This window comes from Onychostoma macrolepis, chromosome 02 (assembly GCF_012432095.1).
Source record: "Onychostoma macrolepis isolate SWU-2019 chromosome 02, ASM1243209v1, whole genome shotgun sequence".
Classification (NCBI taxonomy): Eukaryota; Metazoa; Chordata; class Actinopteri; order Cypriniformes; family Cyprinidae; genus Onychostoma; species Onychostoma macrolepis.
The window spans coordinates 24,292,116-24,314,835 of NC_081156.1; the positions used below are offsets into that span (position 1 = coordinate 24,292,116).

Consider the following 22,720-nt stretch of genomic DNA (forward strand, 5'->3'; position numbering starts at 1 on the left):
AGGAAGGCTACACCCTCTACTACAGTGAAGATTATTATTACCCTGCCCAGCCACTTCTTAGTTCCATATCTTTTTCACTCTGTGGTAAGGCAGGGAATCTCAGTCATTTAGTCCACTATTTAAAGTAAATAACAAAGATACTGTTTGTAGTCAATTACCTAACCGATACATATACATAACTGAAAAATTTGTCTTCTGACTGTGTCTGTCAGTGTAAATGGAATAATGTGCTATATTTATATGAAATATACGCTTTAGGATTTATTTTTACTTGCATAGGCAATTACAATAAGATTTTGTTGGAATCAGAAGCAGTCACATTATAGAGTCGTATGTGTTAGTATTTCATGATTCACATCAGTGGGATGTTTATCACATTTATAACATTTAAGGCATTTACATTAAGCATAATATTTAAGACTTACAAAAGGTTCTTGTGATCAACAATTTGTAAGATTGCAATTTACAATGTTTATCTGCTAAAAAAAAATAAAATGAAAAGCGTGCATATCAAAAGTGCACCTTAAACAAATACAAACAACAAGATACAAGTACCGTGATCAGTGAATCAGAAGAGAGAGCATAGCAGTGATGTAAGAATATTTGAGGTCAGAAGGTTGAATTTCAGCCGGCATGTGCAGATTGGGAGTGCCTCAAGTTATGCATGTGTGAATTTAATTTTTGGAGCCTCCACCCAAAATCATAAGTATGTAGAGGAATATCATAATGATATCCAGGTAGATAATTAAGGCAGCATAGACATACTCTTCAGGATTAAGGCTGTATGTTTGTCTGCCCATCACCAGCTGACAGTCCACTGCCAGAAACTACATGAGAGAAAGAGAAACATTGGTAACAGTGAGACACAAATTAAATCATATTTTCTTAAGTGGTTACTTAGTATTATTAAATGTCGATCATGCTTTACCAGGGCATAAAGAAGAGCTCCCAGACATCCATAGAGAATTTGCAGAACACTGGAGTAGAAAAAGATGCTGAAGAATCCAAACATGAGTAAGTCGATGGACAGTACGAGCAGAATACCATTACAAATTGTGAAGTCCAAGCGAGTCTGAAAGGATCACAGCAAAGGAAATGAGTTTAGAGGTTGCAGAGCAACTATATAAAGTCCGGTTATGCTTTTCCGAATTAGTTTTTCAGGGTTTTTTTTTTTATCTAATGCACAGAGGTAGTTCAGTGCTTTAAATTACATATAGGTAACTTTAGCTTAAAATTAGCTGATGTGAGATTAGTGTAATTTATAGAGAAACTGAACATACCTGGGCAGAGAAAATGATGATGGTGAATGAGATGACCAGGGTTGATCCTAAAGCAATGACCACAGCACTTGTGTTGTGATATGAGGCTACAGTTCCCACCATGTAGGACAGACTCAGCGTAACCACAGACTGCAGGTAACACAAGGGGATGTTAGGCCTATATGAAACAGTTCTACCAAGGCATATAATTAGTGTTGAGTATAATAACATGACATTTTGATTTCTGATCAAGACTTTAGAAGTACCAACTGAAACCGCAAAAATACACAAACAAACCCTTATGAACAAGTAATTTGTCAAGCCATTTTTAATAAATAAAATGCATTATTAGAAATAATTTGACTTCACAAATGTATTTATTTCTGATTTATAATTTAATGTATAGACAAATGCACAAATAAGTGTGTGGTATAGGGCTATACTGTATGTGTTCTGGTTTTGAGAATGGTGCGTTTTTCATTCACACAGTTTCCTGATATGCATGCGCCCAGTCTAGAAAGCGAGCATAAGAAAGCCCTTATATGGACATGTTTAGACACGTTTTATGCAAATAATATAGCTGTGGCAAGCGCTCTGGATTCATTAACATTACAACGAAGATAAAAGCAAATTCAGCTGTGAATATGGCGGAAATTGTGTGAGAATTTTTCTGTGCACATAACTAGGTACAATAGGTATGAATTTATTACTTTTCTATGATCTAATGTAAAAGCTATTTAGGACATCACAGCTCTTTGGAAAATGCTATTATGATTAGTAATCGCTGAATTTTGAGGTCATTTTTTAATAATAAATGTTAAACCACTTTAATTGACTTTTATCCCAGGCAACAACTTTCCTCTAGCTATGCTTGTAGTTTCATATCATCTTTCTTCTCACAAATCAATATTTCATGTCCATTCATTTGGCGAATAATAAGGAAGATAATGTAGAGTCAGCATTATAACAAAAATAAACCTCTTCACCCTAACTTCACATAAACTTTTATATATAGGCCACTTTACTTACAGAGGAAATAAAGGCTGCACCAGTCTGTCGTGGTCATGGAGAGGAAGTAACCACAAAATGCAACGGCTGACTTAAAAGAAGGAGATTTTTTCCTGGGTCAACCTATATATTATAAATGTCCTCAAGTAGTACATTTTGGGGAAAATTCAGAAGGATTCAATTTGGTTAACTGAAATGCTGCCTTTTCAAGCTAATCCTTCATACAGAATACGAAGAAGAATCAAGAAAAGCATAGGGTGCCTACTTTGATCAGCAGTCTTGGTTTAAGAAGTATTTCATCTATTCATTTTTTATATAGAGATTTAAAAAATGAATTAAACAGTTGTAAGTCATGAACCAAATCTACCAGCTACAAGGTGGATCATAACATTTCAAACTTTGATTTGAAGAAAAAAAAAGAAAAAGTTTTTGAAAACTGGACAATAATGCAAATAAATCTGTGTACACATATATAATGTGTACATATATAATAGAAACAGTATATTTTATGTTTATTGCAAAATATTCATATACAAATATTTAAGTAGTTTGAGAGCGTAGGGAAACTGACTTTCATTTGCAGTGCAAAAAAACAACTTGTCCCTTTTAGACTTGCACTCTATTAATTTACTGCTTGTTCTCTTCAAAATAAAATAAAAATAACACTAGCTTTTCTAATCTTTTTCTATTCTATCTGTTTCTTTTTATTTATTATACAATAAACAAAAACAAAAAAGGCCTCTAACACTAGCTTGCTCTATTCTTTTTCTATTCTATCTGTTTTCTTTTTATTTATTATATCATTTGAAAAAAAACCTTGCTAAGTGTGCTGCGTTAAGCTAACTGAGACGCGATATAGCACTTGCATATCATTGCTCTTTTGTTGATTTTGATTGCTTTGGCTAAAAGCATCTGCTAAATATCTAAACGTAAATGTAAAGTTTTTGCTGCAATTTGCTTGTTTCAGTTCTCTGACTGGTGGAAATATCTGTGCAGAATCATGAATAAAGCAATTTTTCACTAGAAATTCCTGTGTTGGATGGTTATTTAAAAAATAAGTAAAAAATAATGTGGGCTGTTGACTTTAACAAAAGCATATACCATCGAATAACAACATTGAAAATCAGGTACCTATAGGGCCTATAGAGAAAATGAATGTGATTTTTACTTCTGGGACCCAACTGTTGCACTCTATTTGATAGAAAGATTCATTATCTCCTAACTGTAGGCGACTACAGTGTGTGTCTATGTAATGCACAGCAGTAAGACACATATCAATACACAGACACTCACCAGTCCCAGTAGGTTCCAGGGATGTGTGCGACTGAATTTGGAAAACACAGCAAGACATGTGCCCACCACTACAAAGACAATGTAAGAACTGAGGTACACCCAGATGTTTCTCTGAACCGCTACCTTGACTGTGTTTGAGAAGGTGAACACACAGACGACAGTGAAAGTGACTAGCAACTGAATTGTTACCACACTGAACACCTGCGTGGGTAGAGAGAGATTGGAAATGACAATGAGGACTAGCATTCAGAGCAATCATAATATTTACGATGGCATGCAAATCCCAGAAATGCTCACCTTTCTGATAAACGCCTTCCGAACAATATCATCCTCAAATGATGACACAAACATCTGAGGTTCCTCAGGTGGAAATACAGCTATCAAAGAAAAAAAATGTTATTACTGTGACGACATTCATGTCATTAGATGGTTGTTTTGGTTTTGTCGTAATTTTAAGTAAATGTTAGATCAGATGGATAATTGAGTGAAATATAACACCTGCTGGGTCTGGATTCGGTTCTTCTGCTTTGCTGATGCCGGTCTCTTCTGGCGGCAGGTTGGGTGGGATGAAGCTGACAGGAACGGGTTGAGGGTACATGACAGGCCCCGTAGGATAAGGAGGAGGCATGTATGGAGGTGGGGCATACATCGGTGCTGTTGCCGCATGGCTAGGGTCATTCTCAGGCACAGGTTTTTGGCTCTCGATATCTGTCATCCTAAACAAGATGTGGTTAGTTGAGATTGCATTGTCAGAATGTTTGGGGTGGACTTTTATGAGTCAAAGAAGAAGAAAAAAAAAAACATGTAGAAAAAGCATCACAGTACACAGGAAATGGTAAAGGGTCTGCAATGTTTGTTTGCTATTGTGTGGTTTGTTATAGTTCCATTATAGTTAACTTAAGACAGAAACACATTGAAAATGATCCTGATATACAGTATAAGATATACTGAGAAAACTAAATGTAAAAGTTTCCAGATTTATAAGATTAAAAAGGGAATACTAGGATAATAGTAACATTTTTTTTTTTTTACTCTTTAAAAGTAAAAGTATCTTTAATATTTTTAGTTTGGAAAAAGACTAGTTTTTTTTTTTTTTTTTTTTTATAAAGTGTTGCAAGCTTTAAGGCTGCATGTGCTAAACTGCACCACTTTAACACATTGTGTTTTACTGTTCACCTAAATCTATAGCATTGCAGTTCATTTGAATTAGAAATGCAGAGTGGATTACAAATGGGCCAAATCCTCAATTGGTTGACTGAAAGTTGATCAAAGAGACAAAGAGTGCAACATTCAGCGCTAAAAGCTGGCTTTTGTTCTCATGCCTAGTTCAGTTGATGTTATCACGTTATTTCTAAAGGGTTTACTGATTGGATTATAATCAGATCAAGTTTATTTTACAGATTAGTACTTTGTTTTCTTTTCTATTTAGAACAATCAATTTCTGCATGCACAAAAATAATACTGATATTCTATAATATAGTATTATATTATACATAACTAAACAAAACTTACCTTGATTCTTCTTACCCTCAGTGTGGTCTGGTGTGAAGTCTCTCAGATGTTTAATGCTTTTTGTTTCACACAGACTGAAGTAGGTTCTACATTCTCCTATTACATCATTTACAAAAACCCTCTTTGGACAATCTGTTGTGAAGTTGTTCACACAATTGCACACAAGTTCCTCAAGTAAAAGTTCACACCACTGGCTTCCCTTCTCAGTGCCCACTTTTTGAACTGTGACATTTTTACGACTCCACCATTAAATGACAATAATTCTAATATGCAATCTTCAAGCGGTTGCACTCTCGTATGACAAAAAAAATAAATCGGCAAATCCTAAAATCTTGACTAGACAGGCTTGTGTACATTTACAGATATAAAGCAACATGCTAGACTTTCTAGCACTTTCTTTTTCAACATGCTAGACTCACTAAAACAAGTTTCACAAATTCAACCACAAAAAAGTGCAACAAGAGCTGTTGAAATATAGGTTATTCAGGATTTTGACACTTCATGGCAAAACCCACTTAATTCAGGCACAAGTGCTTCCTTTTTAACAGAATTCAAAGTTTACACCATAAAACGAATATGAAATTAATGTGCCAGTGCATTACAAAATCAATGTATACACTATAGAGTCAAACTTTAAAAAAAAGGAAGTAAAGGAAACAGAACTTCCACAATCACGGTCAAATTAAAATTGAACCTTAAAGCAGTCAATTTACTTATTCACAACTAATGTCATACTGACATATTTCAATGTAACATATATGCATACACATGTAAAATGTAATACATTTCCATTAGCAAAGATGATCCAGAGCACAAAAACCATCACACTTAAGCATATTTATTGTAAAAAATACATATAAAAACCATTTTTCAGACATACAAAAGATTTAGGCATAGAAACAGCATCATGGACAAACAAAAGACAAAGCCATTTTGAAATGTGATACATATTTACACTTTAATAAATAAATACTCAATTGTTCTTTAGCAGAATGAAGGCAGATTGTCTGTCTTTGGGGATGTGAATATATGCAAATCATATTGACCTTAAGAACATTCCCAACTCATTCATATTTGACCGGTAACTGTCAAAACACAGGATCAAGCGGGTCAAGACCCTTAGCACTGAATAATTACAGAACTTGCTATGGTATTTATACTGTGTATATATATATATACTAATATTTCGAGAAAAAACAAACAAACACCACCTTTGGAGTTAGCTAAGCCCCAGGTTAGTATAGTAAATATTGATATTGAGGTATGGCACCACATAAGTTAAAGGGCAAAAGCTAACTTGGAGAGCTTAAAAGATTGTCAAAATACTCTGACAATACCTCCCCTCCACTCCACTCCACAATGCACTACACCGGACACAAAACATAAATGTAACTGTAAAAATGACTTTTGACTTTGACTCACACAGACACACCTGGCATTTCTCATGTTTTCAATTGGAAAGAACCGTCAGACTGTCCTGTAAAGGAAACACATTGTAATACTTTCAAAGTTAACCTCTCAGCTGGGAAAAGCAAAGTCTCCATTCAGAGGTCTTACCACTCAAAATATAAATCCTCGAGCTAAGGCAAAAAAAAAGTAACAGACCAAATAACCTCTACAAGACACAATAGAATAATGAACATGATAACACCCACAATCAGGAAATCCCATAAACCTCAAAACATGAAGTATTTACCCTGTGGAGGTCTGAGAAAAAAAAAGTACCTGTTCATCATATTTAATCTGTTCTTTCCAAGGGGGTCGATGACAGTGTCATAATTACCCATCAGCTGTTCTCAATCGCCATCCTCAGGCAAAGCGTGCACCATATGGCGTTTCTGTGCCTGACATACATCTCTGCACCGCAGATGGCCTCATTCAATGTAGAGGAGGCCTGGTGTAAAGAGTGTAAAGTGACTGGATTTCTCTAGGCTCCTACGTCTGAGACGCAGCGAGGCAATTTCACAAACCCTCCCCTTCAAAAGTAGTACATGCTGTCAGGTCATCTGCGTCAAAATCTTCTGCATTTGAGTACACACACTTCACTGCAACCAATAACATCCATTAAGCTAGCTAGAGGAAGTATCGCTCTGATCTGTTAACAATATACAGTTTTACAATTGAGTAAAAGCAATCAGATCAAGAGGTTAAAAGAGCCTGATGTGGTAATGAGAGGGAGTTTTGCCTCAATGATGGATAAAATCACTATTCATGGTAGTTTAAACCGAACAAATCTATTGGAAATTCCACTCTGTCTTTGAAATGTTCCTATAGTAACAAAAAGAGAAAAGGGTAAACAAAAAGATTATCCCCCAAAAATATAAAACATCATGCCTCATATGTAATTCCTGTGCAATATTTACGCATGTACAACTCCTCTGCGTTCATCCGGGATCTGCCCAACAAACTCTACAAAATCAAGTAGTTCATTCAAGCCAACGCAACCCCAGCAGGCTGCACAAACCAAACGCTAAGCCCGGCATAAATTACAGATCGCCACGTTTCCATGGTAAGAAGAACACCATCACTCTGGGAGATCAAGATGTCCACGCGGAGATACGATCCATGTGTAACTTCTCTCCATTTACATGTTTGTTTTACAAAGTTCTATTCAGTTTACCAGTTTCACTCTGAGCTTTAATGTAAAAAGTTAAGAGAGGAAAGGCAAGCAGAGCAAACCCGCCGTTCACGCAGGTGCTGTAGAGCAGAGAAAAGCCAAGTCTCAAGAGTCACATCAGTTAGTTAAAGCCAGGCTCACTCAGGGCCAGACCGATTAAGGTGACCACAAGTGATGATGCTTGTTATTTGTTTTTGTTCCTTTGTGTCTTTCTCTCAATCCTCTCATCAGAAAATATGCTCCTGCCAGGGGGTATTGTCTCCTAAAATTATGAAACAGAAAAAAATATGCACTTAAAATGTTAAGTGAAGAGGAATCTAAAAAGTTTTCATTCAATCTGAATGTAATGCAAATGGCTCCTCTGCAGTGAATGGGTGCCGTCAGAATGAGTGTTTAAATATTTGATAAAACATCACAATAATCCACACTACTCCAGTGAAGCTCAAAGCTGCATGTTTATAATAAACTGTTGCTTCTGACTAAAATGAGTACTCTATCTATAATATCACTTTCTCCTGAGAAAAAAGTTATCTTGTCTGAATCAGGAGAGAAAAAGGCACATATCAAGTACCGTTTACGGTCTTACAAACCCGCGTTTTGCTTCAAAAGACTGATTGACTGGAATCGTGTGAAATACTTGTGGATTAATGTAGTGTTTTTAATCAGCTGTTTCAACTCTCATTCTGACGGCACCCATTCACTGCAGAGGATCCATTGGGGAGTAAGTGATGTAATGCAAAATTTCTCCAAATCTGTTCTGAAGAAGAAAAACTCATCTACATCTTGGATGGCCTAAAGAGGAGTACATTTTCAGCAAATTTTAATTTTTAGGTGAACTATTTCTTTAAAGTAATTGTTCGCTAAAAAAGGTTCAAAAACTTGCATGCCTTTCTTTCCTCTGTGGAACACAAAAGATGTTTCTTTGAAATTATATTTTAATATCTGTACAATCAAAGTCAGTGGGGTCTAAGGTTATAAACAGATGAAACATTGTTCAAAATATCTTCTTTTCTGCAGAATAAAAAGTCATACAGGTTTGGAACAACAAAGGTGAATGACATGACATTAATAAATTGAATATATGTTTTACAAAGAAAACTACCTGAATGACCAAACTCACCTGAGTCAAAGTGTCATTGCACGTGAACACATGAATCAATCAAAAGGATGCTCAGGGCAGCACGGCTTCACTTTGCTCCATGTGTCAATGCAACTATTTAGAGAAATATCAGCCATTACATATTGGAAAGCATTTGTATAGCAAATCCTGAAGTTGTTTTTTTGGATAGTTGTGGTTACCTCTTATGGTAGACACACAAGCAGGCCAGTCGAGCGATGGTTTCCCCCTGTAGCAGGTCTTCAAGACAGATTGAACACTCTCCACTGTCCTTAGCTAGCACATCAGCTATTGGACAAGATATGATAAAATTAATATCTTACATATTAGCAGATGAAACAAAAACAAAAAAACAATAATAAAAACAAATGGGATGCATACTGTTATAAGGGAGAGGTGGAGAAGTCAGACAACTTAAAAGGTGGTCCTCGATTCGCCCTCCAGGGAATGGCTTGGTGCAGAAGGGACAACGAATAGCTGGAAAGGAGGGGAAAACTATTAAGCAAGTAGTCTAGCATTGTAAAATGGAGATGCAGAAAGGGATTTGTGATATGCACGCCAGTCACAGTAATAGACGGGTGAGTATGCACCCATGTGGCCCACTTTTCTGAACCCTCTGGCTGGACTACGGCCAAATGACCAATATAGTGTAAACAAATACACAGAGATCATCAAGTAAACTGGGTTTACCTTTGGTCTTTCGGTTTCAATCTATCATGGTTCATCCTGTCAGGAATGTTTGAAATGTCTATAAACCCCAAAGCCTATTTACGCCGCAAGCTCATTAGTCTCGTGCAGCCTTTTTTTTAATCACCTTCCCATGTTTTATTTGGGTTAAAACAAAATACTGAAAATTCACTCACATACTAGTCAGACTGGGTTTTGCCCATTTTATTATGTATATAAACTTTCAGTAACACCTTACAATAAGGTCCCATTAGTTAAAGCATTAACTATCAATAACAGCGAACAATACATTTGTTACAGTTTTTATTACTCTTTGATAACCTTAATGAATCTATTCATCGTTGGTTCATGTTAGGACCACTAATTAAAATAAACAGAATTTGATTCTAATAATATATGAATAATTGCTGAAGTTAACATTAACTAACATTAATAAATGCTTTAGGATATAACTGCTATTCCTTGTTAATGAATGCTAATAAAATGGAAGTGTTACCAAACTAGTTTTGAAAACAACTAGACTTTTGAAAACAAAATGAGATGAATATTAGAGACTTCACTTTCTTAGCACATTTTTTTTTTTTAGAGTAGAGTTTATGGAATAGAGCTGTCATTCTGCCTAATGTCTTTTGTGAAACTAATATAGATTTGAAACAACATAAGGAGAGTAAACAATGACAGAATTTTGATTTTTGGGTGAACTATCTCTTTGAATACCATGAAAAAGACCATATAGGATTATTTGGTTTATACTTAATGCATTATACATGTTTATACTTAATATATTATACATTTTTGGCTATTACTCACTGTGAACAATGCAGGTTTAAATGACACAACTGGAGTTGAACAGGGTGTAACGTCTGAAATGACTACTGAGGGACAGGAACGATGAGTCTTTCCACTTACCACCGTGGCGGTTGTTGACCCTGTAGAGGCCGATCCACGCCTCAGACACTGGCCGGGCGTGAGTGCCCCTCACCCGGGCGGACCTGGCTGTGACGCCGCCGGCGGAAGAATGGCGACCACCGGGCAAACGCTCCGAGAAAGTGCGCTGCGGTGCCCGGCCTATTTCCTCCGCGCTCACAGGGCCTCCCGGACTGCCATCCTCCTCGCGTTTCTCCTCGGCCCCGTTCTCGTCCGTCGGCGAGGCCTGGCTGCTCAGAGACGGGGACGTGTGGCTGTCGGCGGGGCTGCCGTTGCTGCTCGCCTGCTGCCCGGTGTCCGAGTCGCTACCCTCTTCCGACCGGCTGCGGTTCGTCTCCGAGTCATGGTCGAAGCTGCCGGAGAACTCCACCATGAGGCTAGTGGGCCTGGTGCTTCGGATTCGTCGACAGGACTCTCTCTTGATGCCATCTTTATCGAAAGCTGTCGCGGCAGCCTCCTCGTGTAAACGGCTCGATCTCGTTCCCATGTTCAACCGCGCTCCCTAATACCGATCGACCGATGACTGATCAGCGAACCCGATTGCTTCCGTCAAAGAGCCCTTAGGCCATATAACCATATGCCACATTTATTTCAAAGTCGTAAAGATAGCACTTTGATGTGTTGTGTTTTAATTTCTCTTTCAGTTATGACAACAGCCTACCGCATTTTCCTGGCAGTTTTGTCCTGTGGTCCCTGTTCAACGCACCATACCGGAAGTTGGCCTCTTTCCTTCTTCGTTCAACCGACCGTGTGACGTCACGCCCTAAATTAACTTTTTATCCAATCGTAGAGCAAACACATGAATGTTTGAAAAGTATGTGATTTTGTTTCGTAAAGATTAATTTTATGTTGGGTATCATTGGCCCAATAATTTAAAAAAAAAATTATAAATTTAAATTGAATCTAGTATATATATATATATATATATATATATATGTAGCCTACTAGATTAAATGTAAAATTTGGTATTTGTTCTTTATTCATTTATGTTTTTGTGATGCATTGGCAATGAAAACGTCACTATACAATCATTTCTTTATTCAAAGCGACGAAAGACTTAACCGTTTTTTTAATTAGCCAATTATTAATCTACATATATTAATCTGATATACAAAATCAGCAGGGGATCAAATAATTCCCTATAATGCACTGCACAGGAATCAACCACTGAGACATTTGTCTCAAAGAATATGACCAAATCTAAAACAAAAACAGTTAATTTAGCTATATAGAAAGTTAATGTTTGTGATGTTTTATCTTCTCACTTATTTGCAGATTAATCTGAAGCTTTTCTGAGTCAGCGATGCAAGTCCACACAATACAAGGGTCATGTTTGCTTTTACTGCATCATTAGGTTCGATCTTGCCCAAACTGTGCAAAATTCACATGCCCCATAAAATCATCAGCCATAGATAGCTATGAAGATGTCGGCAGCTCAAAAGATGCTCTTACTGCTTTGTGTTGGGGTCTCACTGGCACATGATTTCATTACACCAGAACAGTTGAAGAACATTGAGGAAAGGCTGAGAGCCACTGAGGAAACACTGAAAGAACTGAAGAGAGAGAATGAAGGTAAATATCTCGCAGTAATAGTTGCATGAGTTCTCAGCAACATGCATCTTATGTATTTTCTTTACAAGATTGATTGATTACATTGATCTGTTAAAACATTTCCATCCCAATACACCATGACAAAATTCTGCAATGTTCATTCTGAATAGCTCTAAGGATTTTTACAAAAGCATCAAGTGATACACTTGAATCTATCCAGGCAGAAAATAAAGGTAAATTAAAATAATAATTCTATAGTGTTATATTTAAAACCAACTGCAAAGATGACAAAAACAAAACAAGTCCAATTACCTTTTCACAGCCAAAAAGGTTGCCTTTTCTGCTGGATTTTTGGCATCTGGATCACAAAATTTTGGACCCTTTGAAACAAAAAGGGAAACTTTGGTGTACAAAAAAATCTTCACTAACACTGGAAATGCATATGACCCCAACACTGGTAACCCCTGCCATTCATATTTCTATATGATGTTAATTGTCCATTATGACTATGGATATTCAAGTAATAAAAGGCATTTCTTTGCAGTTACTAAATTCATATGTTTATGTATCTCACAGGTAAATTCACAGCACCAGTGAATGGAGTTTATTTCTTCAGATTTTATTCTCATGCTCACCCTTTTAACCAAATGGCAGTCAGTCTCCTTAAAAATGATCAGATCCAATGCTCTGTATTTCTTCTGAAGCCTGAGACCAATGCTAATGGCAGCAATGGTGTTGTTCTCTCACTGCAGAAGGGTGATGAAGTGTACACACAGCTGTGGGAGAACAGCTGGGTTTTTGACGATGAAAGCAGCTACACCAGTTTCAGCGGTTTTCTGCTTTTCCTCTCGTGAGTGTCCACAGAATCCAGAATTGGACATGACAAAAAGATTTTTATGCCACTTATGTTGTTATAATAATATTTGTGTGAAATTTGCCTCAAAGGAAGAGAACATTGTATGATCCTCAACTCTTCTTGAATTTTTAACATAATAGATAAACATGGATTTCAAATGAATATATCAGTATACAGTACTTTTTTCAGTATGCAACACATTTTTAACAACCACAAAAACTGTACATGTAATGACCAGTCAGTGTGTCATTTGTATTGGTTGCACTTCAGTAAAGGAATAATTTGCCTAAAAATGAAATGCCATCCAAGATATACAGTAGATGAGTTTGTTTTATCATTAGAACAGATTTGAAGAAATTTAGCATTACATCACTTGCTCACCAATGGATCCTCTGCCGTCAGAATGAGAGTCCAAACAGCTGATAAAAACATCAGAATGATCCACAAGATTCCAGTCAATGAATAAATGTTTTTTTTTTTTTTAACTTAAAACTGTTAATGAACTGTACCTGAATTTTTATGAAAGCAAACTAGAATATGTTTTTATGAGGCAAATCCAAATTGTTTTTTAAAGATTTCCTTTATTCCTTCTTAATTCAAACATTAGAGCAGTAACAATTCATAATCTGTTTCACAGTTCACACACCACATGCCACTCTGAATTACAGTTAATGTCATTCCACACACCATCTTTGTAAATAACTGTACAATCTTCTACTCCATCATAATTGTTCGGCTCTTTTTCCTTCCAGTTGGTGAAAGTTAATGGTTGGTCACTCATATCCACAAAATGCCCTTCTTTCTTTCTGTCTGTTGCACCAACATATACATAAGTAGACTCAAGGGCAGCTTGCATTGAAGTTAGCACTTTATTCTCATCTTCACTTCTTGGCAGGACAATTTTAGCCCCAGCGTCAGAGCAGAACTTCTGTGCCTTTTCAAAATCTCCCACCAGCCCATCAGACACGTAATATTTCTGGCCCGCTTTCCTGAACATGTGATATCCTAGGACTAAACATTTTCTTTATTTTTTAAAAAGCATTATCTTAAATATATATACACACATATAAACAAAACATGCATAGTGGAGTCATTGTTTATGTAGGAGAATTCTACCTTTCTCAACTACAGCGAGTCTGTCTGTTAGGTACTTGACATCTGATTGAAGCCGTGTTACTAATGCACTTTGAACACCAGTGCCTGTAAAAGCATAGCAGAGTGAAAATCACAAGCAAACACCAAGAAGTATATTTTTCTTGAACCTTATGTAACTACTGTATAAACTCAATTAAGATATGGTTAAAAGACAATAATTGATCACAGTCTAAATCAGGGGTGCCTAATCCTGCTCCTGGCGATCGACTGTCCTGCAATGTTCAACTCCAACTCTAATCAAACACACCTGCCTTTAATTTTCAAGTGACCCTGAAGACCTTAGTTGGAGCTGAACTTTGCAGGGCAGTCGATCGCCAGGAGCAGGATTGGGCACCCCTGGTCTAGATCTTCATTCACTATTTATCAACACCTTGCTTGAATAAATACATTTTTAAATATAAAAGTTTCAAATTAATCTCGTTTTTCTGTTTAATAATTAACTCATTTTAATAAATAATAATTCACTGTGTGTGTGTGCATTCATTTTACCTGAACCTGGATTCCCTTTGTGTCCTTGAGGGCCAGCAAGACCGGGTGGTCCTATTTTCCCTGGGGGTCCCTGTGCACCAACTCCTGTAGAGTGATGATTAAATCTCATTTCTCTGATCTGCGGTCAGCGTTATGTTCTAAAGCTACATCAAACTTGATCAAAATGACTTAACTCACCAACAACTAAACACACAAACCTGGATCTCCTTTTTCTCCTTTTGGTCCAGGAAACCCGTCTCTTCCATCTCTGCCAGGGCTGCCGTTGTGTCCAGGTGTGCCCGGCACCCCAGCATAAGCTGGACAACTACTTTCAGCTGCAGCTAGCAGCATGAACTCCATTAGGAGCAGCACAGCACAGATTTGATGCTTTAACAGCGCCATCTACTGTTCACTGTGGAAACAAGCAGGATTTCTGTTGCCGCAGTGTTGCATTCAGACGTCAGGGAATACGCACCCTTGAGTCCAAACAAAAATATTTTTTTTATCGTTTATAAAATTATTTTTTATAAACGATAAAATAACTTTAAAAATAACTTTCACTTCGTAAAAATGTAATTTCAATCTGATTATGACGATATTTAATAAAAACGAGGTTTTATATTAATATATTGAGTTCAAACAAGTTCACAACGGAAGGTAAGCAACAAGTCTAACGTTTTTTCTCACATTTTCAGTTATATATTGAATATTAAAAGGCATTCTGCCCAACAAATCAAAATAAAATATAATGAAACTCTAAAATACTGAAGCTGGACAACAACAAAACATCACTGGCATGTAGGGCTACTTCACTCTTTTGTTTCCTGCTTTTAAAAAAATCCTTACCAGAAGCATATGAATCTTACCAACAGATCCGGCCTGGCGACTAAAGCAGAACACGACTCCACAAACCCTTCACCAAATATCAGTGACGTGGTTACCCAGAGTTCAATGACAAAACAAAGAGAAACAAACACTGTATCATTTTACTAGTTTTTGTATATGTCAGTCACATATGTTGTCCTGTAATTTCTATGCAACTTTACACTGAAAAACGCATACTTTCGTGACCTAATAATAATCGAGGTCAATCAACTTATTACAGATGAAAGGTTACTTTTTCTGATAGGTGCTCAGTCTAATGCAAATGCACTGTTTGAACAACTGAAAGAACGCCAGGACATCAAATGTTTGAGCTCCTGAGAGAAACTTTTCTTACTAACCCGTTTAGCTATGTGTTATAGAAAATCCACTTTTGGACACACTGTAAGTTCTGTTTAAGTTGTGAAGGGCTCAATTCCTCTGCCTGACTGCTTACATTTGTGGTCATGGTTCATTATTATGTATCTTATCAGTATTTCGAATTGGTTTTGATCCTAAAGTGACACCTCTGTGAATAAAGAACTGTTTGTAGTTTCCATTAACTTTAACATTAAATTAATAATACAATTAACTGCGAAATCACAATATCAATATTATCACTTCTTATCTCGATTTGTGCAAAATATAGGGTATACGAACCATATTTAAATATACACTCCTTAAAAATATGGTCTGTACTGATTTTTTTGATGGTGTTTTCCTTGTATTGTCAATTACACTTTGTATTGTGTTGTGTTGTAGGGTTAAAGGAAACACCTGTAAACTTAACAGAAAGGCAGAAAATTATCAATACTTTTTCCGTTTGTCTACTTTTTTTTCTTATAGTGTAGAAGAAATTTGACGAATCCAAATATATCTAGATGTCCAAACACAAATTTGATGCGTTTTATACAAAACAACAAGATCCATTGTTTATATAAATGTTAATGATTGATTTTCTTAGGATAACCAGGAGTGAAGTTGTGGCTTTGCTTATGCAGAAGGCAAAGGCTAAAGTTATGATTGTAGTCAAACCATTTTTACTCATGTTATACTCATGTTAAATAAACAAATAAACTCATAATTGAAGTATGAAACTAAATAATTACTTTAAATGTTCTCCGAGATTTATTCAATTTGTAGTTCACACACCACGTGTCACTCTGAGTCACACTTAACGTCGTTCCATTCACCATCTGTGAAGATGGCAACACAGTCCTCATTTCCACGATAATCATTAGGTTCATTATTCTTCCATTTGGTAAAAGTTAGAGGTTGATTGTGCATATCTACAAATGTCCCCTCTATCTGTTTGTCTGTTGTTTTTCCACAACAATAAACTCTGAGGCAGTTACTATTTGTTTAGAAGTAACATACCTTTCTCTATTCCACTGAGTCTATCTGTTAGATGTTTGATATCTAATTGAAGTTTTGTAATTAAATTATTGTCAGCAGCAATGCCTGTGAAAAAATCACAAAACAGTGAAATTTCGTTCTTATGAAAATTAAGGAGTTTATGCAGTTGTGTATACACACACACACACACACACACACACACACACACACACACACACACATATATATATATATATATATATATATATATAAAATAATAAAAATATATAAATATAATATAATATGAATACATATATAATTTATATATTATATATGAAATGCATATATATATATATATATATATATATGTGTGTGTGTGTGTGTATGTATATTTGTATATGAAGAGTTCGTTTACAAAACAGATAACATATAACAAATAACATTTTTAACAATTCTCAAAAATCATGTTTTTCATTGTGCATTCCAATTAATCTCAATCAAACTGCAGTTGGGTTATTTTGACTAGATCAAAAATAACTTTAAAAAACAGCTAACTAACACAAAAAACACAATAAAAACATGATAACATAATAAAAAACATGATTTTTGAAAATTTGTAAAACAGAGTTATCTGTTTTTGCAAATAAACTTCATATATATATATATATATATATATATATATATATATATATATATATATGTATTATTATTATTGTAGTACAATGCATTTCAAATTTTAATAACAACAATATGTTTTTTATGGAAAGGAAAGGAAAGGAAAGGAAAGGAAAGGAAAGTACGTGACGTGACGCCAAGTATGGTGTCCCATACAGTCCCCCACTAGCATAAATTATGCAGTCGAGATTCCCACATTTGGGGAATTCGCAAGGGGTCAGCACGGCCGGAGTGCAATGGCTGAGCCTCGCCCTGGGGGAACCACCTTCTTGGTCATAGTGTCTCCCCTGCCAGGTAAGTATTTTATGTTCAAATGTATTTATTTTACCTCGTGGACCTGGACTTCCTTTCTGTCCTTTAGGTCCAACATCACCTGCTGGCCCTGCTGGTCCTTTTTTACCTGGGGGTCCCTGTGAACCAACTCCTGCAGAGTAAGATCTCATTTTAGCATTAGAACATGCAAATAAGAAAGCACAAACCTGGATCTCCTTTTTCCCCTTTTGGTCCAGGAAACCCGTCTCTTCCATCTCTGCCAGGGCTGCCGTTGTGTCCAGGTGTGCCCAGGTGTGCCCGGCACCCCAGCATAAGCTGGACAACTACTTTGAGCTACAGCTAGCAGCATGAACTCCATTAGGAGCAGCACAGCACAGCACAGATTTGATGCTTTAACAGCGCCATCTACTGTTCACTGTGGAAACTACAAGAATTCTGTTGCTGCAATGCTAAATCCGTTTCAGATCTGTTTATGGGTCTTATTTATGTTCTCTTGATTTATAGGCCTATGCGATTTGTGATGAAAAACCGTTTTTGGTTCCTGATAGGTGCCCCGTGTTTGTCTAATGCAAATTCACTATGTTTGAACAGTTAAAAAACGTCAGGACCTCAAACCTTGAGCTCCTGAGAGAAACATTTACCCACTAACATATTTAATACCATCTGTAGATTTTCATTCATTATATAATCAGCCTAGACACTTTCAGCTGGTGCACTTTGCAGTAAACCATCGGCATACTTGTTAGTATATTAATTAGTGTTAGTATATTGTTAGTATACATAATTAATTAGTGGTTGTGTATGTTGTGATTTTGTATCTTATCAGATTTTCAGTGTAATTAACAGTCATTACTCAAAAAATGTAATTACTGACTTGAGTTATCCTTTCAAAAGTAATATGTGACCCTGGACCACAAAACCAGTAACACGCCTATATTTGTAGCAATATAGCAATATATTGTAGCAATATATCGATTCTTCTTTTATGCCAAAAATCAGTAGAATATTAAGTAAAGATCCTGTTCCATGAAGATATTTTGTAAATTTCCTACCATAAATATATAAAAACGTAATTTTGGTTAGTAATATGCATTGCTAAGAACTTCATCTGGACTACTTTAAAGGCGATTTTCTCGATATTTATATTTATATTTATATTATATTTTTTGATTTTTTTTTTTTTTGCACCTTCAGATTCCGGATATTCAAACAATTGTTTCTCAGCCAAATATTGTCCTATCCTAACAAACCATACATCGATGGAAAGCTTATTTATTCAGCTTTCAGATGATGTATAAATCTCAATTTTAAATAAAATGACCCTTGTGACTGGTTATGTGGTCCAGGGTCACATATTATTACTTTACTTATTACTTTCTGGCAACAGTAATTAGTTACACGACTAGTTACATTCCTTTTTTCACTCCCCACATAAGTTGTAATTGCATATCATCCCCATAAAATTTTTCTAAAATGTTGCTAACAATATATTTCTGCCTCATCATTTGACCATAATCCACATTGAATCGCAGTCAGAAGTTATTACAAACACTCAGTGGTGATTGATAGTTACATTTGAGTAAAACTGCTGTATTATCCTCATTAACTGTCATGTGTATCATCTTTTCTCCCGGCAAAATCAATGTAATGGCAATATTTCCATCTGCTGAATGTAAGCTTTTCCATATTACAAGCTTGCCCGCTGCACTGGTGACTGTGCAAGTAGTGAAAATTCTGAAAATAAATCTAGGAATTATTGGATTGTTGGACTTCAGATCAGTAGGGGTTGAGGCATCAAAAGTCAAATCAAAATTAAAAGTAACAAGCTGTTTTATGGATGATAACTGTAATATTATTACTGAAATCTTATTAGTAATTAGTTAAACTACTAGTTACTGCAAAAGTAATATTATTACTGTAACTACAGCAGTTTATACAAAACAAAAACAACATCCAATGTTTGTCAAATCCTTCATTTTGTAAGGAGAGTTGCGAGTGAAGGGTTTGTTTATTCCATTCAGAAGTCAAAGGATATCAACATTTATTTTTTGACCGCAGGGTGTTTGTCAGTTTCCTAACTAAGAAAATACCTATACAGTGTGTAAAAAATGATATAAACAGCCTTATGTGCATATACAAATCTCACTAACAAAACAATTTAAGAGGTCACTTGGAAATATTGTAACCTTGGACATACTTTTGCAGGGCATAACCATTATAAACAAACAAATATGATAAAATCGCTGTCCTATCATTTCATTAGTTTCAGTTTTTCATTTCATCTAAAGTTCTGCAATGTAAGACTTGCAATGAAATAAAAGAGACACACTTTTTGATTCATGACAAATAATCATAAGAATGCATTTATTAATTAGTTCAAAAAAACATTTATAGCAAATTATTTATGCACTGTAATAGATTTTTTTTTGAAGGATATATTTTACTGTGTGATTTATACTGTTTATTCTGTGTGTACTGTTAATAGCATGTTATTGTTGCAGATATGTATACATCTTAATATTGTATACACACTATTTGATTTCTATTTCACATATGATGGGATGTAGACCATTACAACCAACATCATCCCAAAGGCCAGTGTCTGTTATAGTTCCACAGTCTTGTTGTCCCTTATAGTCGTCAGGCTGACCGGTATGCCAGCTGGTAAAAGTCAATTGCTTCCCCTCAGTGTCCTCAAACCGTCCCTCTATTTCTCTGTCTGTAGTTCTAATATATGGCTTCTTACTACCTAAACCACTGGATACTGATACTTTCAGTAATGCCTGATTTTCAGAAACAGTTCTTGGCAAAACTATTGTTCCACCAACGTCCTTACAGTACTGCATTCCTGTGTCAAAAGTTGCCTCAACACCATCAGTGATGTAGTATTTCTGTCCCACTTTTCTGAATGTATTAAAACTCACAACCTTCTCAATCATGACAATCTTGGCATTGAGTTGCTGCATCTCAGATTTTAGGGAGTCAGATATTCTTTCATGTCCAGGAGAGCCTGAAAATAGAATAATTGCATTTTGAAATTAGGTACATGTCTACATGAATAAACATAAATTATTGAATATAAATGATTTAGGCCTAAATTACAACTTCTTTGAAGTAGAAAAATCAATGTTTTCACATTTTCTGAATCTCTAATTTCCACATGAGGGACTTTGCTTAATACCTTGTGGACCTGAAGGCCCCCTTTCCCCCTTTTCTCCAGCTGGCCCAGGTGGTCCCGCTTTACCTGGTGGTCCCTAAACACTCACTCCTATAAGGTAGGAGAAAAATAGTTGAATCCACTACCTCAGACTCCCTCACTTTAGTTATTTCTCTCTCTCACACACAGACCTGGCTCTCCCTTCTCTCCTTTGGGTCCGATTGCTCCATCTTTACCATCTCTCCCATCTCTCCCAGGCAGACCGTTGTGTCCAGGAGTGCCAGGAACTCCACCATATGCAGGACAGTTCAGGTTCTGAGGTTCAGCTCCATCCAACAGCTGCAGTGCAAACTGAAGGAGCAGAAGAGCCTTGAGGAACAGTTTTAACAGCGCCATCTGGTGGTGCACAATGGGAAAACGTTAGAGATTTTTTATTTAATTAAAAATGCATCAGTTTGCATTTCCAGAACAGAAATCTGAACAATGCATGGGGGGAGGGGTTACAGAATTGACAGAAATCATAAACAATCACTCAAACAAACAAACAAACAGCATTTTTGTTTGCAGTTTGTCTTGTAATGACATATTCACTAGAACAGACAATGTATCAATTATAGTCAAATATATTTATTTATCTTGAGTTATGTGTATTAAGATTTTATGTTGGTTTTGGGTTTGCAATCCAGGTTTCTTTTTTAAAAAAAAGTCCTTATTTGTTTTTGTGTGAAGCCCTTCATACGTACAGATAACTGAACTGCATGTTATACTGAAGACTTTTAGCTACTATCTACTTTTTTATAAATTGTTCTGAAATGTGAGGAAATTATTCGATATTAAATTGTGTGGCAGGATAGAAAATGTAGAAAATGTTGTGAATGAATATTGATGAATCACAACAGTCTCTATCTACGCAGTTATACTCAACACCTCCGAACATTTCAGTGTAAATCAATCCAACAATTTTCCCCTTAAGTCAGCATGAAAATAGGAATACATCCTTTTAACCCAACTTCATTAGTCTCATGAGAATTTAGAGGAAAGGTGTGACTGCTAAAGGACTAAGCAGAAAATATTTGCCTCAGGACAAACCAAGTCTTTTATTTGAAAATCTTTAAAGCTTGCCCAAATGGGATTTTGGAAAAATCCTGATCAGTTTGTAATTCTTGACTAAAATTCATTTAATTCACTTTTATAATTATTCCATGGACAATAACTTCTATATAACTTCAATAACTTATTTCTAAAAGTTTCTTCGTGTGATCCATCTGAATATTATTGCACTAACACATTGTGCATGATTGCCATCCATTTTTATGTCTCTTTACTGTTTAAGTTCAAGCCACTTTAGTAGTTCACTGTTCATCTTTTTTTTTCTTTCTTCCATAGATTTCCTTCAATTTTCAAAAAACTGTTTTCAAAAAACATTTAGAAACTTACAGGTTTAATGCAGGAGTCCCGGTGACAGCCAATGCCTGTTGCTCAACAAGTCCACAAGAAAGAAGGGTTTTCTTTCTTTAAATCTGATGGGTTTGTTGTTGTGAATCTCAAATTCTGAAAAACTGATCTTCCTCTCAGGATGTACAGCCCACACCATGCGCACATGTAGGCCGTCCCAGCCTCCCATATATTGACACCCTGGTTAAATGGTTGTGTTGTACTATTTCTTCAAGAAATAGTGTGCACCAACTCAGGAGAATCAGGAGTGAAGTCACTGATTTGCTTATTTCATTTAAAAGCCAAAGGCTAATGACTGTTAGCCATCAGAACTATAGCATTTACCAATTGATAAAACATTTGTGTCTGATGTAGTGGTAAAAATGGAAAAAGTGTAGTGGTGTTACAGTTTGTTATTTTTTTATATAGTTTACAAATATAGTGTGTCTAAAGTGATATGATCAGCTATGTTCACTTACAAATCTCGCAAACAAAACAGTTCACTGGGAAATAACCTTGGCCATATTTTGTGCAG

The 22,720-nt window shown here is 35.9% G+C and overlaps 5 protein-coding genes and 1 non-coding gene across 6 annotated transcripts; 1 reads left to right on the top strand and 5 right to left on the bottom strand.

The window, feature by feature from the left end:
- Nucleotides 1-248: 248 nt before the first annotated feature.
- si:ch211-284o19.8 (protein lifeguard 1) lies at nt 249-5,755 on the bottom strand. The gene is made up of 7 exons (XM_058758380.1): nt 5,073-5,755; nt 4,059-4,276; nt 3,858-3,937; nt 3,561-3,761; nt 1,281-1,409; nt 929-1,072; nt 249-827 (listed from the first exon to the last, which is right to left on the bottom strand). The coding sequence occupies exons 2-7, from the start codon at nt 4,273-4,275 to the stop codon at nt 675-677; spliced, it is 924 nt and encodes a 307-aa protein (XP_058614363.1). The 5' UTR covers nt 4,276; nt 5,073-5,755; the 3' UTR covers nt 249-674.
- Nucleotides 5,756-5,894: 139 nt separating this feature from the next.
- zgc:66427 (uncharacterized protein LOC406256 homolog) lies at nt 5,895-11,177 on the bottom strand. Its single transcript, XM_058758390.1, has 5 exons — nt 10,403-11,177; nt 9,188-9,283; nt 8,989-9,094; nt 8,810-8,902; nt 5,895-7,951 (listed from the first exon to the last, which is right to left on the bottom strand). The coding sequence occupies exons 1-4, from the start codon at nt 10,905-10,907 to the stop codon at nt 8,845-8,847; spliced, it is 765 nt and encodes a 254-aa protein (XP_058614373.1). The 5' UTR covers nt 10,908-11,177; the 3' UTR covers nt 5,895-7,951; nt 8,810-8,844.
- Nucleotides 11,178-11,787: 610 nt separating this feature from the next.
- Nucleotides 11,788-13,061, top strand: cbln13 (cerebellin 13). Its single transcript, XM_058793777.1, has 4 exons — nt 11,788-11,992; nt 12,142-12,204; nt 12,294-12,428; nt 12,548-13,061. Exons 1-4 carry the CDS (start codon nt 11,839-11,841, stop codon nt 12,823-12,825), a joined length of 630 nt encoding a protein of 209 aa, XP_058649760.1. The 5' UTR covers nt 11,788-11,838; the 3' UTR covers nt 12,826-13,061.
- Nucleotides 13,062-13,322: 261 nt separating this feature from the next.
- On the bottom strand, nt 13,323-17,967 carry hbl4 (hexose-binding lectin 4). The gene is given in 8 exon segments (XM_058757705.1): nt 13,323-13,838; nt 13,944-14,027; nt 14,472-14,555; nt 14,669-14,852; nt 15,317-15,363; nt 16,689-16,772; nt 17,801-17,882; nt 17,884-17,967. Coding segments are annotated over 8 exon segments (1,014 nt in total). The 5' UTR covers nt 17,953-17,967; the 3' UTR covers nt 13,323-13,458.
- Nucleotides 17,464-17,623, bottom strand: LOC131533430 (U1 spliceosomal RNA). Its single transcript, XR_009269107.1, has one exon. It is a non-coding gene; the product is annotated as a U1 spliceosomal RNA (small nuclear RNA).
- Nucleotides 17,968-19,722: 1,755 nt separating the features above from the next.
- On the bottom strand, nt 19,723-22,706 carry LOC131527186 (mannose-binding protein A-like). The gene is given in 4 exon segments (XM_058756092.1): nt 19,723-20,604; nt 20,776-20,862; nt 20,943-21,147; nt 22,189-22,706. Coding segments are annotated over 3 exon segments (771 nt in total). The 5' UTR covers nt 22,189-22,706; the 3' UTR covers nt 19,723-20,125.
- Nucleotides 22,707-22,720: the final 14 nt, after the last annotated feature.

Bases quoted from the DNA above. Each gene is read 5' to 3' on its own strand.
- si:ch211-284o19.8 (XM_058758380.1), bottom strand. From the start codon at position 4,275: ATGACAGATATCGAGAGCCAAAAACCTGTGCCTGAGAATGACCCTAGC. The intron at 3,938-4,058 runs GTGTTATATTTC...TTTCTTTGATAG, and splicing joins ACCGAATCCAGACCCAGCAG to CTGTATTTCCACCTGAGGAA. The intron at 3,762-3,857 runs GTGAGCATTTCT...CTACCCACGCAG, and splicing joins GGAAGGCGTTTATCAGAAAG to GTGTTCAGTGTGGTAACAAT.
- zgc:66427 (XM_058758390.1), bottom strand. From the start codon at position 10,907: ATGGGAACGAGATCGAGCCGTTTACACGAGGAGGCTGCCGCGACAGCT. The intron at 9,095-9,187 runs GTATGCATCCCA...CTTGTCCAATAG, and splicing joins TCCACCTCTCCCTTATAACA to CTGATGTGCTAGCTAAGGAC. The intron at 8,903-8,988 runs GTAACCACAACT...TTCTCTAAATAG, and splicing joins TTGTGTGTCTACCATAAGAG to TTGCATTGACACATGGAGCA.
- cbln13 (XM_058793777.1), top strand. From the start codon at position 11,839: ATGAAGATGTCGGCAGCTCAAAAGATGCTCTTACTGCTTTGTGTTGGG. The intron at 12,205-12,293 runs GTAAATTAAAAT...ACCTTTTCACAG, and splicing joins TATCCAGGCAGAAAATAAAG to CCAAAAAGGTTGCCTTTTCT. The intron at 12,429-12,547 runs GTAACCCCTGCC...TGTATCTCACAG, and splicing joins TGCATATGACCCCAACACTG to GTAAATTCACAGCACCAGTG.